Raw genomic sequence first — 14,753 nt, 5'->3', positions numbered from 1 at the left:
AAGCTTCAGGCAGAAATTCTGAAAGAAGCATTCATTCAAAAACGGTATAACGCTGAGGTTTTAGAAGAGGATATACAAGTGGTAGCAAGTTATGAGCAAACAGACATGGTGAGACCAAAAGAAATAGCAAACAGCAGTAAAGACTCTTGTAAGTTCGAGTTTGCTTTCTTGGCCACCTTTTCCAACCATCACCAGTGGATTAAACAAACTCTTCAAAAACATTGGAAAGTCTTAAAAGAAGATAAGACTTTGGGTCCCACACTCCCGGAAAGACCCCAGGTGATCTTTAAAAGATCCCAGAATCTGAAGGATTTGGTTGCACAGAGCCCTACTGAAAAACCTTCAGTTCCGGTAATGTTTGGGAATATGAAAGGTTTCTTTCCTTGTAAAAAATGCAATACTTGCATGGAGTCTAAGACAATCAGGACCCAAAGGTTCTCCTCCAATGTCACTGGAAAAACCTATAATATAAAAGATTTTATCTCATGCCACACGAAAGGCGTAGTTTACCTTCTGAGTTGTAGTTGCGGTTTCCAATATGTGGGTAGGACCATTCGCACTTTGAGCATTCGGGTCGGAGAACACATATCCAATATTAAAAAAGGTTTTGTAGGTCATAGCGTATCTCAACATTACACTAAATTCCACCATCCTAATTCTGCCAATCTTCAAGTGGTTGCTATTGAAAAATATACTCCACACTGGAGAGGCAGTAACCTTAGGAGAACAATATCAAAAAGGGAGACCTTTTGGATACATCTTCTTAAGTGCTACCAACCTTTAGGTCTCAATATAGAATGGGACATCAACGCCCACATTAATAACTGTTAAATATCCATTTTTAGTCATTCTCCACTTTTATACATACACAATTTTTATACATTATTACTCTATTTTAATCTGTTATGTATTTATTAATGTATTTATACCGATATATGCATATTTCACTATCCAGTTTATACTTGTGAGCCTGAGTTTTAGAGATACTTATTATGATCTATTGCCCCCAGTATAATCGTAACCTTATAATTTTTTATTTAATCTTTGACACATTGCGACCTCTTGTGGCCATTTATGTAATTACCGCCTCTTATGCCACCATAGTGCTGCATTTCTATGGCAGCTTAACAGGAAGTTAAACACCAGAATGTATAATATTTATCTTCCGTGTCATGAAGCTCCACAGAGGAAGTACACCACAGGAAGTAGATGTGTTGCGTCACTTCCTGTTCCGGGTTGACCTCCCGTGACACAGGAAGTGCTGGATTCAATCACTGACAACATAAAAGAGCGGATGGTGATGGCGCGGCTTACACTCCAATCCCAGTGGACGCCTTCGTAAGGGGAAACGCGTCGGGTGGAGAAGCCATCACTACTTGCGGACCGCACTGCAGAGTGGCCGCGAACATCTGTCACCTGTCCAAATTTTTTCCGTTCATGTAAGTGTGATTCCTTTAATAAATTCCTCATCAAGAAGATAATGCACTATTGCCTGTTTATATTTTCTTGTCATGAGGGGAGCTATCCTGCGGGCACCTTTGGGAGGCTATTCTAAGGAAGAGGTCCCTATGCTCAATATAAAGAGATAGGATCGTTTAAGGAACACCAATTCCTGGACAGCGGGGGATTCTAGACGTCCATCTTTAACCCTTCAAGCGATTGTTCATGTGACATCTGGTAAGAGTCCATTTACATTTCTTGCACTGGGTGAAGGATTTTGGTCTGAAGATTCCTTGCTGTATCCCATGGGTTCATGACATCTTTCATGTATGCTCAAACTGTCAGTTGGTAAGGGTACCTCTTCCTCCTTCATATTTTGGTGATATGAGAGATCTGTGTATTCAGCATCTGCGCCTTGGTTTATGAGCACTTCAACACTAAGAATATTTATCTGCACCAGTTTTTGAGACTTTATTTGGGAGTCTCGCATTTGCCACTCTCCCTTTTTCACAAGAGACTTTTTATTTATGTCATTGTACATGTCACATCTGGTTATTTATTTGTGTTTATTTTTGTGGATATTTACACATCTTTAGAGTGTACTTTAGTTAGTACACGATTCATATCAAGCGCACCTTATTCTTTTTCCATTTCACATCACTCCACCCAGGTTGGAGTTTCGGTAGCAGCTGATAACCCCATCTTTTTTGTTTGCACACCTTTTTCACAATTTAGTTTGTGTATGATGGACTACTTCACTTTTCTCCTCTATATAATGTACGCCAACTGAATCTACATCTATTTCCAAATGACTATGGGACTTAAAATGTTATCCTTAAATGTCAATGGCCTCAACCATCCAGCAAAACAAAGATCTGTATGGAAGGAAGCTGAAAAACATAAAGCAGGCATTCTGACGATCCAGGAAACTAATTTCCAGGGAGACACTGTTCCATCCTGTAAACACCCAACTATCCCCACATCTTCCTATCCACCACTCCTGTCAAGAAAAGAGGGATCCTTCTGGCAATCAAGGACTCTGTATACTTTACCTTACATGCATCCATCGTTGATGAAGATGGTAGATATATTGTCCTGATTTGCACTATTGATAACAAGTTATTCACACTATCTTCCTTGTACGCTCCCAATTCACACCCTTTGAGAGTTATCAATAAACTTATGATCAAAAACTCTAGAGGGCAATTTACTAATGTGTGGTGATTTTAATATTGTACCTGAACCATTCCTGGACTCCTTTTCCTTGGGTAGGGTCGGGTACCTTCGTTAGGAGACCTGCTACACAAGGAAGATCTATATGATGCATGGCGATGCTTACACTCAAACGAACGAGATTTCACCTTTTTCTCATCCAGGCATAAATCCTATTCCAGAATTGATCTATTTGTGGTAGATAAATGACTTCTTCAACAAATAACATCAACCTCCATTCACGACATTACATGGTCTGACCATGCAGGAATTCGCATTACCCTTCATCTGGGTCATTACACCCCCAAAACTTTTATTTGGCGATGTAACAATAGGGTAGTACGATCCCCTGAAAACAAAACCTTATTGACCCGACACTTAGGTCGTAGAGAGGTTCAATATTGAGTGGGATATAGTCGGGAAGGGAACGTGAAATGTGTACACCGAGGTGCTTAAAAGTAGCGACTCGAGAGCGCAGCTCGCTCAGCAGATGGAGGGAACACATCTATGGGGAGAACTTGAGATTTGTCCCAATTGACCGTAAGACCCGAAAATTTACCAAAATGCCTAATAAATTGTAGGGCTGTCAGCAGGGAGGGTCCGGAGTCGGCTAAATAAAGGATCATATCGTCCGCATAGAGTCCTATCTTTTCTACGTGTTCCCCACAGCATAGTCCATGTAAATCAGTGTGATTCCTTATAGCTATCGCCAAGGGCTCCAATGCAAGGGCATACAAAAGGGGTGAAATTGGGCATCCCTGCCGTGTCCCCTGTGAAAGGGGGAACGGCTGGGAGGTCCAGCCATTGGCCACCACCCGAGCCCCGGGTTGACGATAAGAGGATTGTGAGCCATTTAATTGAAATTAGGCCCAAAGCCAAACCTACGGAGGCACAGCCAAAGATGCTGCCATTCCACAGAAGCAAAAGCCTTGGCAGCGTCACAATCACCCTAGATCCTATATGGTCATGGGAAGTCTGGATGTTCATAAATAGGCCTCTCGTATTAAATGCAGTGTTTTTAGTGGGCATGAAACCGGTTTGATCAGGATGTATAATGGATAGAATCACCTTATTAAGTCGCAAGGCTAGAATTTTGGCTAGTATCTTGATGTTGCTTTGGAGCAGTGATATGGGCCTGTAAGATTCAGGATAGTGGGCATTTTTCCCAGGTTTGGGTATTAATACTATCAGGGCCTTACTCATGGAGTCTGGTAGAGTACCCGCCTCGTACATAGCTTTGTAAACCTCCAACAGTCTGGGTATTGGAGAACTGGGAAAAGAACTCCATGGGCAGCCCATCGGAGCCCGGAGCCTTAGCCCTAGCAAAGTGGGAGATTGCAAGGACGACATCGTCAATGGATATAGGAGCCTCTAGCATAGTAAACTGTTCAAAAGTCAACGTGGGGAAAGCAAGAGAGTCCAGCAGCTGCGAAAGATCATGAGGGGCAAAATGTACCTTGGAGGTGTAAACCCCACTGAAGAAAGAGGCAAATTCCTCCGCAACAACCGCTGGATCTGTAGGGACACCCGACACAGACTGGTGAAGCGTAATAACCACTGGGGGTCTAGCATCTAGGTGTGCCAAGTAGGCCAGAAGCTTACTCGGTTTTTCGCTGTGTTCAAAGGCCCGTTGTTTACAGAAAAACATTTTATGATTGGCTTGCTCGCGACAAATCTGTTCAACTGCTGTGGTCTGGAGTTTTATTTGCGCCAACAGGTCTGGGGAAGGGGAATGCACGTATCGGCCCTCCAAGTCAGCTAACTGTGATTACGCCTGCTGATACTCAATCTGCGACACCCTTTTGAATCTACAAATGCGTCCTGTCAGGAGTAGACGCACATGTTTCTTAAAAGCTTCCCAAAAAAAGTAACGGTGAGGCAGATGCAGTATTGACTGTAAAGTAAAAATCCCATTCCCTATCCAGGATTTTGAGGTCCGGCACAACAGTAAGCCAAAAGGGGTTCAGGCGCCAGTGCTTCATCGGGGGATCCGTAAATGGGGTAAGTGTAATCCAGTAGGGGGCGTGATCGGAAAGCAAACGGGGGCCAAAGTCAATTCTGGACATAGTGGAATGAGTGGTGGAAAAACACGAATAGGCTCGGGTTGTGGGATGAAGATGTCTCCATGAGTCAAGGAGAGTAAAGCTACAGAGAAGCCTGCTGAATCTCGTTTCATGGTCGGGAGCTTCTACTGCTGATGGTGGACCTAGTCTGTCTAAGCGTAGATTAGATACCATGTTAAAGTCCCCCCAACCAGAGCGCAGGGATTGCAGGAAATATGGAGATAAATGTCAGACCCTCACTGAGAATAGAGGCATTGTAAGGAGGGGTACATACCATGCTAGCAACAGTATTCCATTACTACGAATTCTACCATAAACGAAGACATACCTGCCCTGGGAATCCGTCACCACCTCCTGCATTTCAAAGGACACTGATTTAGAAATAAGCAACATAACACCCCCTGGAGTAGGGAGAGTAGGTTGCATGAAAGGACCATCCCACCCATGGGTGTCGCAGCGCGCCCCTCAGGGAGTCCTCAGCATGAGTCTCCACCAGAGCAACGATCTCAGCTCATTGCTCTTTTAGATAGGAAAATATGACTCAACGCTTGACTTTATTGTGTAGTCCACGCACATTCCAAGTAAGTATTTTTAACTGCGCCATAGTGAGAATGAAATGATTAGGCTTGACAGGAGTTCAGGGTTCCCCAGAGCAGACACTGCCCCCACTAGCACAGAAACACACAAAGTACACAGTGTTATTGGCAAAGGCAGAGGCCACATCTGCCCTTCCATATACCCAAGTACTAAGTAGATTGTACAAGAACAAGACCCAAATAAAATAACCCTCCCATCACACCCAGCTCTACACAAACCCCAACTTATGTGAGCATATATGTCTTATAACAAACAAAATATAGATGAGCAAACAGTGCCGGTCGCCAGCATGGCGCTGCAAGTCCTGGACATCCGGGCAGCACCAGCTGGGGCATAACACTTGTGGGAAAAATCAACCCCTAGGAGCTGACAGACTGGGGGAGGAGCAATCTCCGAAGAGTGGTTCCAGCAGCGGGACTTAGCAGTGGACGAACACATTGTCACAATACCTAGGGTGAGCCAGAAGATCTCCCAGCCAGCAAAGGATAGAAGTCCAAGCATAAGCAATGGCACTGCAGCACCCCAGCATGGCCGACCCAGTTGAGGGCACATCAGGGGCACACATAGGAAAAGTAACAGAAGGAACAATGGTCAGACTCCACCAAGGGGCCAAGGTTGGGAGTCAGAGGTAACAAACGGCAGTGGACAGCATAGAAGGACAATGAGAGCAGGTAAGGACAACAGGCACCTGAGTAGCAGGGGAAGAAGATCCAGGAGAGAAAACATTCTGGTCGAAGCAGTCTCAGGACTCACAGCAGTTGGTCAAGCCAGGCGACAGCAGTATCTGGGTCTTCAAAAAAGTGGATACGGTCCTCTCCCACAACTCGCAGGCGGGCAGGGTAAAGCATAGAGTATTTTAAATTACGAACTTGGAGGCGCCTTTTAATCTCTGTAAAACGGCTGCGTGGTCTCTGCACCTCCGCAGAGAAGTCAGGGAAAGCCAGCACGTGGTGGTTGTCCAGCGGGATGATGTCCTTCTCCTGGCCAGGCGAAGTACAGCATCGCGGTCCGTGTAGTTCAGGAGCTTTGCAATAAAAACGTGTGGTGGAGCTCCTTGCGGGGGTCGCTTAGCTGGCATACGGTGAGCTTGCTCCACGATAAAGGCCTGGGAGAAGGCGGCTCTGCCGCAAGTTTTGACCAGCAGGTTCTCCAAAAACGTGGGCCGGGTTGGTGCCTTCAGCACCCTAAGGGAGACCCTGTTCTCAAGATCGTCTTGTTTCAGGAAGAGATGCACAATGTCACGGGATGCCTGTTCCACAGCACTTCTCACGGGAGGGATATCATCCAAGGCGGTCCTCCGCCTCCGACACGTGGACCCTGAGTTTCTGGAGATCCTGGCGGAGGAGGGAGATATCCATCTTCACCTCCTCCAGTTTAGTAGTAAGAGAGGTTTGGCAGTTGGTAATAGCCTCCAGGATCTTACATTGATCAGGCGGTGGCGCGGCCGGAGCAGGGGAGGACGACGGGGAGCCGCCATCTTTAGACTGTGTAACTCCGTCTTGGCGCAGGAATTTGTCAAGTTTCGTGGCTGCCTCCGAAACTTTACCAGGCAGTGACATGCTGCTGAGGTATATCGGTGTGTCGGCCGTGTGGAGAGGGCGATACAGCTCGATGGAAAGGGTGCAGGATTGAAGAACCGGAGAATCGATGGGAGAGCTCCGCTCACAGACATCCGCTCACATGCAGCTTGAGGCCACGCCCCATTGACCCGACACTTGGATAAATTTTTCTCTAACAATGACACCCCTGAAATATCACCTACGATGCTTTGGAATACCCATAAGGCCTATATGAGGGGAATTCTAATTCAACTTAGAGCCAAAGCAAAAAAACAACATCAACACTCTATCTCCAAAATACTACATGATATTCATCTCTTAGAACAACAAAATATGCTGTGTCCCACGACACATTTATCTGAATGCCTGACCAAACTACATGGTGACCTATGTCTGCTTCTGATTAAAGACCATGACAAGTATCTTCGATCTCTAAAACTTAAATATTATTTAAATAATAAAGCAGGAAAATTCCTGGCAGCAAAACTGAAAGCCCACAATACCAAGGCTAAAATTCCCTTCATTTATCACCTTTTTACCAAAACAAAACTTATAAACCCCCAAGATATAGCAAACGCGTTTTGCGGACTATTATGGTTCCCTATACAACCTAAAAGATGATTCTACTAATCACCAGCCTAATGAAAATTACAATACTTTCTTAGAGAGTATTAATCTCCCTGCCATCTCCACATCCCAACTCTCGTTTCTTAATTCTCCATTCACTATGGAGGAACTCATCAAGAGACTCGATTCCTTGCCTAACGACAAGTCACCAGGCCCTGGCAGTTTTACAAATTCATATCTTAAGACTTTTAAATCCTCCCTCTCACCGTACTTACTACGCCTACTTCAGGAGCTTTCTTCCTCAACTTCCCTGCCTACTGAAATGTTAAAAGTGCACATAATCACACTCCCTAAACCAGGTAAAGGCCCAGACACCCCTGCAAATTTCAGGCCCATTTCGTTATTAAACACGGATACTAAACTTTATCCCAAATTATTAGCCAAACGTTTAGCAATGATATTACCATCTTTAATTGAACATGATCAAATGGAATTTATGACTGGAAGACAAGAACCAGACGCAACCAGGAGGATTTTGAACCTGATTCATCATGCCTCCCTCTGCTTCTTTCTATAGATGCAGAGGTGTTTGATAGAGTACATTGGCACTATATCTCAAAGGTGTTGGAAGATAGGGATAACCGCAAAGGTGCCAGAGGTTCCCCCAGGATTTTTGAAATTGGTAATCATGGATTCTGTACTCTACCTTTATCACTATTCACAGGAATTTCTAAAACACTGGCTTTACAATAATATGAAAGTGTTCTTCAGACACAATGTAGCCATGAAACAATCTGGCTGGAGGATAGACCTGACAGAAAAGTTCAACTCCAAAAGTTCGAACTTGTATTTTTTGACCTGTTGAGAGGTCTGAGATTGAGAATCAACTGAAATTTCCCAGAAGGCTTCTTCACCACAAAGACATGGGAATAAAATCCACAGCCTTGTTCCTCTAGGGGAGCCAATACTCTCTGATGGATTAACTCTTCTACTTGTAGACATAAGGCTCTTGCTTTCTCAGCTTGTATTCTCCTGATCAGGTACAGAAATGATTGGGAGGTAACTGATTCTCATTGTGGAAGGAACCCTCTTAACCGAGTCATTGGGGCTTGGAGGACTGCTGTGGAGAGGTAAAACAAGATTCTACCCTTACTTCTGCCTTCATGGCCTGCCCCATATTTTTTTAGGTGTGGACTCCTTTTCTTCCTGGTACTGGAACCTGTGGCTATGAAAAAAAAGAGGTAATCTCTAGAGAACAGAAGGCCTCACAAGTGCAATTTTGAAGCCAAATGCCGGGACCAAGTCTTCAGCTAGAGGACCTGCCCAGCTGAATTGATTAAGGCAAAAGATCTGGCTAATATCTTGATGGATTCAGCAGAAGCATCTGCAACAAAATCTACAGCTTTAAAAAGCATAGGAACGGAGTCTAAGAGATGATCCCTAGGAGTATCACTAAGTGTGACTGCAACTGTGTAAGCCAGAACTCAAGGCTCCTTGCCACGCAAGTAGTGGATATGACAGGCATGAGATTAGAGATGGAGGAATTCCAAGCTATACGCAGAAGTATATCCCGTTTCTTATCCATTGGATCCTTGAGGGCTCCCATATCCTTAAAGCTAAATCTGCTGTTTTGAAAATCTTGGAAAGGGCTGCATCCAGCATAGGACATTTGTTCCAAAGATGCATAGGATCTTTATCGAAGGGCAACCTATGATTTAAACTTTTGGAAAAGAGACTTTTTTCCAGGTCTGACCACTTCTGCTGGATAGTGTCTGTAAAAGTTTTATATACTGGAAAAACCCTGGACCTCTTTTTATGCAGACCTTGGTACATTAGCTTATGCCAAAAAAAACATACCTTTTCTTCAATTTCTAATGTTTCAGCGATCGCTTTTAGCAGATCATCAACGTTTTCAAGGGAAAGTTTGTATTTAGACCCTTTAGAAGGCTTGGCTTCATCCCTGGAATCAGCATCACTGCCTGATTCTACCTAAGAGGATGACAAGGCACCAGATGCATCTTCTGCCACCTCCATATGCAAAACTTCCTCCAAAGCTGTTGAAATTACAGCTGAAGAGGGCCTAGGCATTACCAGAGGGTGACAAGCAACCACTGAAGGGGTCCTAATGCTGGCCAGAAGGGAACCAACTCTTCTTTAAATGGTGACATCAGTTTCCTACAGGCCATAGCCAACTCATCCTTAAATGGGTTTTAAAGTCAGAAGGTATTTTATCCTAATGCACGCTATGCAATAAGATAAAAAGCCTTCTGTGTGCACCAACCCCCCTCAGCTCCCCTAATACTTACCTGAGCCCCATTTCTGTCCAGCGATGTCCACGAATGCCTCAGCCGTCCAGGATTTTCTCTCCTGATTTGCTGAGAACAATCAAACTCAGTTAGTCAATCAGGAGAGAGAGGCCAAACAGCAGCTTTGTGTCTGAATGGATACATGGAGCTGCAGCTCGGCTCAGGTGCCCCCACAGCAAGCTGCTTGCTGTGGGGGCACTAAACAGGAGAGAGGGGCCAGGAGCTACAGCCAGGGACCCGAGAAGAGGAGGATCTGGGCTGCTCTGTGCAAAACCACTGCACAGAGGAGGTAAGTATAACATGTTTGTTATTTTAGTAGGAAAAAAAAACGAGACTTTACAATCACATTAACCAGACTGTCAATACCGCAGTGGCAAAAGGGTTTGCCCCAGGAAGATCCTAAATTATCCGCACAAACTGAACATTTCTTTTTGGAAGCATGACCTGGACCTTTATCTTGGGCCTTTGCCTGAAACACTTAAAATGAAAAACTAGCAAACTAGACCAGCAGCTCCCTAGCCACCATGTACTAAATGTCAGAAGGGTGAAGTGCACTGCCAGCCTGAACCCAACACCAAGGAGCCCCAGATGACTGCATAGCAAAATGAATGAAAATAACGGGATTTTTGTAAGAACTTACCGTAAAATACTTTTCTCTTGAGTCCATTGACAGACACAGCTCTCCTACTTCTTGGGTTATGCTGTCCCCTGCAGGAGTAGTACTAGGCAGGAAAAAAATTCACAACACTCACGGGGCTGTCCCTATAGGCATCACCCCACACAGCCTGCTCCAGCAAAACAGTTTCGTTGCAAGCAGTGAAAGAAGACACAAAATCATCCCCATATCAGAGGGGCGGGTGCTGCGTCTGTCAATGGACTCAAGAGAAAAGGATTTTACGGTAAGTTTTTACAAAAATCCTGTTTTCTTCATCATCCATTGACAGACGCAGCTCTCAACCAGATTGTAAACGTAAACTCCAAAGGCTAAACTTAGCCAACTAGGTAACAAGGAGCTCACCCAGGAACAGCAGGAGCTCACCAATGAAAGAAAAAAACCCTAAAGAGAAATATAAAAAAATATTCTTAAAAAAAAATAAAAAAAACTGACACCGAAGTCCCAGCAGGAAACCTAGGTCCTACTCCTTCACTAGGTAGAAACAAACTGTTTTTCTGGAGCAGGGTGTGTGGGGTTATGCCTATAGTGACAGCCCCATGGGCGTGGTGAATTGCCTTTTTTCCTGCCTAGTACTACTCCTGCAGGGGGCAGCATAACCCAATGGCTAAGAAGTATGAGAGCTGCGTGTGTGTCAATGGACGACAGAAAAACACAGGTTAAGCTGGCATGCAGACACCACAGGCTTACGTGTGAAAAGCTGGCACTGGAGGAGCTTGCATCTCTACACGGAAGGCTGCATTGCTTTCTTGGGGCAGTGCACCACAACCTCTGCTGGGAACCGCCTGCCACAGAGCACCGGCACCCTAATATCCAATCTGCTTGTGCCACTCTGAAGCTCAGAACCGCTGCCTCCAGTGCCATGTGATGAAGTCACCCATCCAGAAATGAAGCCTCTGCATTTTCCAGTAAACTAGCGTAAAGCGCAGAGGCTCTGTCGCTCCACAAGGATTTAACTTAAATGCAAGTCACAAAAGCAAAAAATCCCAATATTTGAGATCCAGATCCAATCTGACAACTTTCCTTGCTTCAAACCTTGTCTCCAGGATCACATAATAAAGTTTCTGATAATACACAGAAGTAAACAGGAGAAAAAAACCATAGCATAAATTCTGACTTGTTCCACAGAGACATAGTGTTGAATTATAGAGGTCTGGAGTTAAAGCTGAACTCAAGGAATTCAATGACTTGCAATATATGCAGGCATACTAGGGGCATGTCACCTCATGGACTTATTTATTTTATTTTCATTATAGTAGCTCCGGAGTTCACACTCTCAGGAGAAATGCTGTCTTTTCGACACAGCAGTTGTGCCCACACCTCCACTGCACTGCCCATTTAAAGAATAGGTTTTGTATGCTGTGAATAGGTTCCCATAACATAAAGCGCTCTGTGATTTGGCAGAAGGAGGCAAAGCAGCTGCAAGTGACTCTGCAGCTACAGGAGCTGAGACCAGAAGGTCCAGAATCAGAGCTCCAGGAGTATGCGATAGCATTACAACCCACAGCCCAATAGAACGGTCATTGTAAATAAAAGAGAAAAGTCCACCAGGTGACATGCACCTCGATGGACTCAAGTCATAGCAAACCAGCATATATTACAAAAGCAGCTGAATTGCTGATTCTCAGCCTTAAAATGGGCAAATGGAACTGCCTCAAATGAGGCTACCATTAGACCTGAGACTCTCATGCAAAAGCGGAGAATCGGACAACTCCTGATCTGGACAGATTGAATCTGAAAGCAGAGTCTCTGAAGTTTGTCCTGTGGAAGAAACACCCCAGCCTGTGCTGTGTCTTAAACTAGACCCAGATACTTTAAAATGAGTCAGTTACAGCAAACATTTCTGAAGGCTCAGGATTCATCCAATTGTAAAGTCTGGACAGTTGAAGCAACCCTGTAAGCCTACTCCAACTGTTTTCTCAACAGGTCATCCAAGTATCCTACAAAAGGGATGCAACTGGAGTGCAGCAGGGCTAATACTGGGGCCAAAAATTGGTAAATACTTTAGGTGCAGATGATAAACTGATGGGCAGGGCCACAAAATGATAGTGCAGGGGTCCCAAAGCAAAGGCATGTGTCCTTGATGTCCACTGGAGCTATAAAGTGTCCCTGTTAAAGAGAGGCGATGGTCCTGGCGGATGCAATATAGAATTTCTGAGCTCTGGTATGGGAACAGTGAACAGGTTGGAGTAAAACGCTTGAAGCCATTCTATCACAAAACTGAGGCAAATTTGCCTTGATCTAGAAGACTCTGGATGGGCTTGATGTAGATCTGCTAATCTGTACCATGACAGAAGAAGGCTGGAGGTGAGAAACTCCAACTTTTAGCCCTTAGATGCCACTTGCCACACCCAGATGTCTGGAGCATAAGCAGTCCAAGTGTCTGCAAATGTTAAACAACTCCCTACTCTGCAAAGTGGGGGTGCATCTTCATGTTGAGAAAGGATTATCTGAAGATTTGACAGATTTTGAGCTCAAAACCTTGAAGATGGACTGGAAACAAAGCTTAGGCAGTCTGGAGGTGGATGGTGTAGTACGAGAGGAAGACATTTTTGGAGACTGTTTCTTAGGCTTCTTTCGCTGTGGAAAATGGACACTCTTGCCAACAACAGTGTCTTTGAAAATGGTTTCAAAAGTAGATCTAAAGAGATATTGTCACTCAAAGGCCATGCAAATCAAACATATAGTAGTTAGTATCCAAAGAGGAAGACTTGGAACAGTGGGTGCACTGGGAAAGTCATTGTGGTTTTGGGGGTTCTAAAGGACCCAAGACTGGGAACTGCACTGGTAAAACCAATAGGCTGATCCTATAGTTTCAGAATGGTGGGCACTACATTATAATGGTCGTTCTTATTTTTGGAGTAATAGCAGAGGGCTGCGACTCCTCCGAGGCAAGCTTGTCAGGTATGTTTTGCATAAAATCGAACCAAAGTTTTTAACTGTATGGCATTTATGATACAAAGAAGCAGCAAAGGGTTACAGAGGTGTTTTATAAAGCAAGGTTTGCGTGGAAGTAATTGTACACTGCTTACATAAAGGATTCTGCCCAAGAGTAGCATTAAGACTGTGATCTGAATAACAAATACAAGCTAAGGTTAACACATAAAACAGAAACAAGTAATTCAAACAATGCAAAATTATTTAGCCCCTGGTTGGTCTTTGCTTACTCCCCCTTTCAGGAGAACTTAAAATAGATAACTAGATTTCTGTTAAAAGTGTTTGTTTGGTTTGCTTAAAATATAACTGCCCATCTAGTGCAGATACACTTACACTGTAGTCTTCCAGCCTTTCACTCTAATCACATACTTACCCAACCCCGAACCAGAGAGACACTGTGAACTGGAGCTCACAGTCGCTTATCAGAATTTTCCCAGATGGGCACACAAATGTTCTGCACTCCCATTCAGTGATATGGAGCTTCCAATTAAAAGCTCATACTTTGAACTCACTCTCTAGTGGAATAAAGGAGAATGCAGAGTGCATGTGCTGGCCCCACATGTGAAGATTTTGACACACAGCTATGGTCTAGGCAATGATATCTGGATTAAGGATAGGCAACTATAAGACTGGGCTGAGAGGGGCTAGTATAAAAATATAACTGCACCAAAGGCACAGCTACACATTAAAAAAAAAAGAAAAAAAAACATTTCATTGCATTAAGTACATTTCTGGCGAAGAAGCCATCTTACCTTAATAGAATGACCAGTGCTTGTATGCAAATGTGAAGACCGTGGATAAATATCATTTAAATGAGGCGGTGCTTCAGGGCACAACCTTTTTTGTTGCAGTTTCACAACTTCCTTATTGCCAAACTTGTCAAAATTTGTCCTCCAAACTAAAACCTGAAGAAAAAAAAAAAAAAATCACAAAAGACAGTATACTTAAAAATAGATAACAGTTCTTGAGGACTTCTGTAAGTAAGCCAAAGGCTATATGGATAATCTTGTTTTAGAAAGAGGCTCAAGATTACCTTGAAACACATGCCAGTAGCAGTAATAAAGCATAAAAGAGTATGTCAACCCAACATTTCAAATTCCTTTTATATGCCTGCTGTACCATGTACTTGTATGGAAAAGTATCCTTTTCTCCTTGTATTGCTTCCTCTGTGCAAAATACCTGGTGTTCTTGGCAGTCCCCCAGCTTTACTAATAAAAACTGACCACCCTATGCATAAGAGCTCAGAAGTATTGGCAATGCAGTAGCAGCCATCCGCTTGTGTGGGTTTTGTTCAACCTGAAAGTTAGGCGACAGGTCCATAGCTGCTGATCATTTTCACACAATGGGTGGCGTGATGCCTTTCCACCGGCTGACATCCCCTGTGGTTCCCAGGCTCTAC

General features: G+C 44.1%; 1 protein-coding gene across 2 annotated transcripts in view; it reads right to left on the bottom strand.

Annotated features, from left to right (window-relative positions):
* Positions 1-14,753, bottom strand: part of POC1B (POC1 centriolar protein B) — a 308,058-nt gene that overhangs the window by 177,747 nt on the left and 115,558 nt on the right. For both annotated transcript variants that reach the window (XM_082252687.1, XM_082252686.1), the window contains one exon: positions 14,107-14,259. In XM_082252687.1, the coding sequence (XP_082108813.1) occupies positions 14,107-14,259 (153 nt within the window). The remainder of the gene's footprint in view (positions 1-14,106; positions 14,260-14,753) is intronic.

Source organism: Pelophylax lessonae (assembly GCF_965119305.1).
Source record: "Pelophylax lessonae genome assembly, chromosome: 4".
In the NCBI taxonomy this organism is placed as follows: Eukaryota; Metazoa; Chordata; class Amphibia; order Anura; family Ranidae; genus Pelophylax; species Pelophylax lessonae.
The sequence above is the reverse complement of the archived record's forward strand: the minus strand, read 5'-3'. Positions and strand labels throughout refer to the sequence as shown.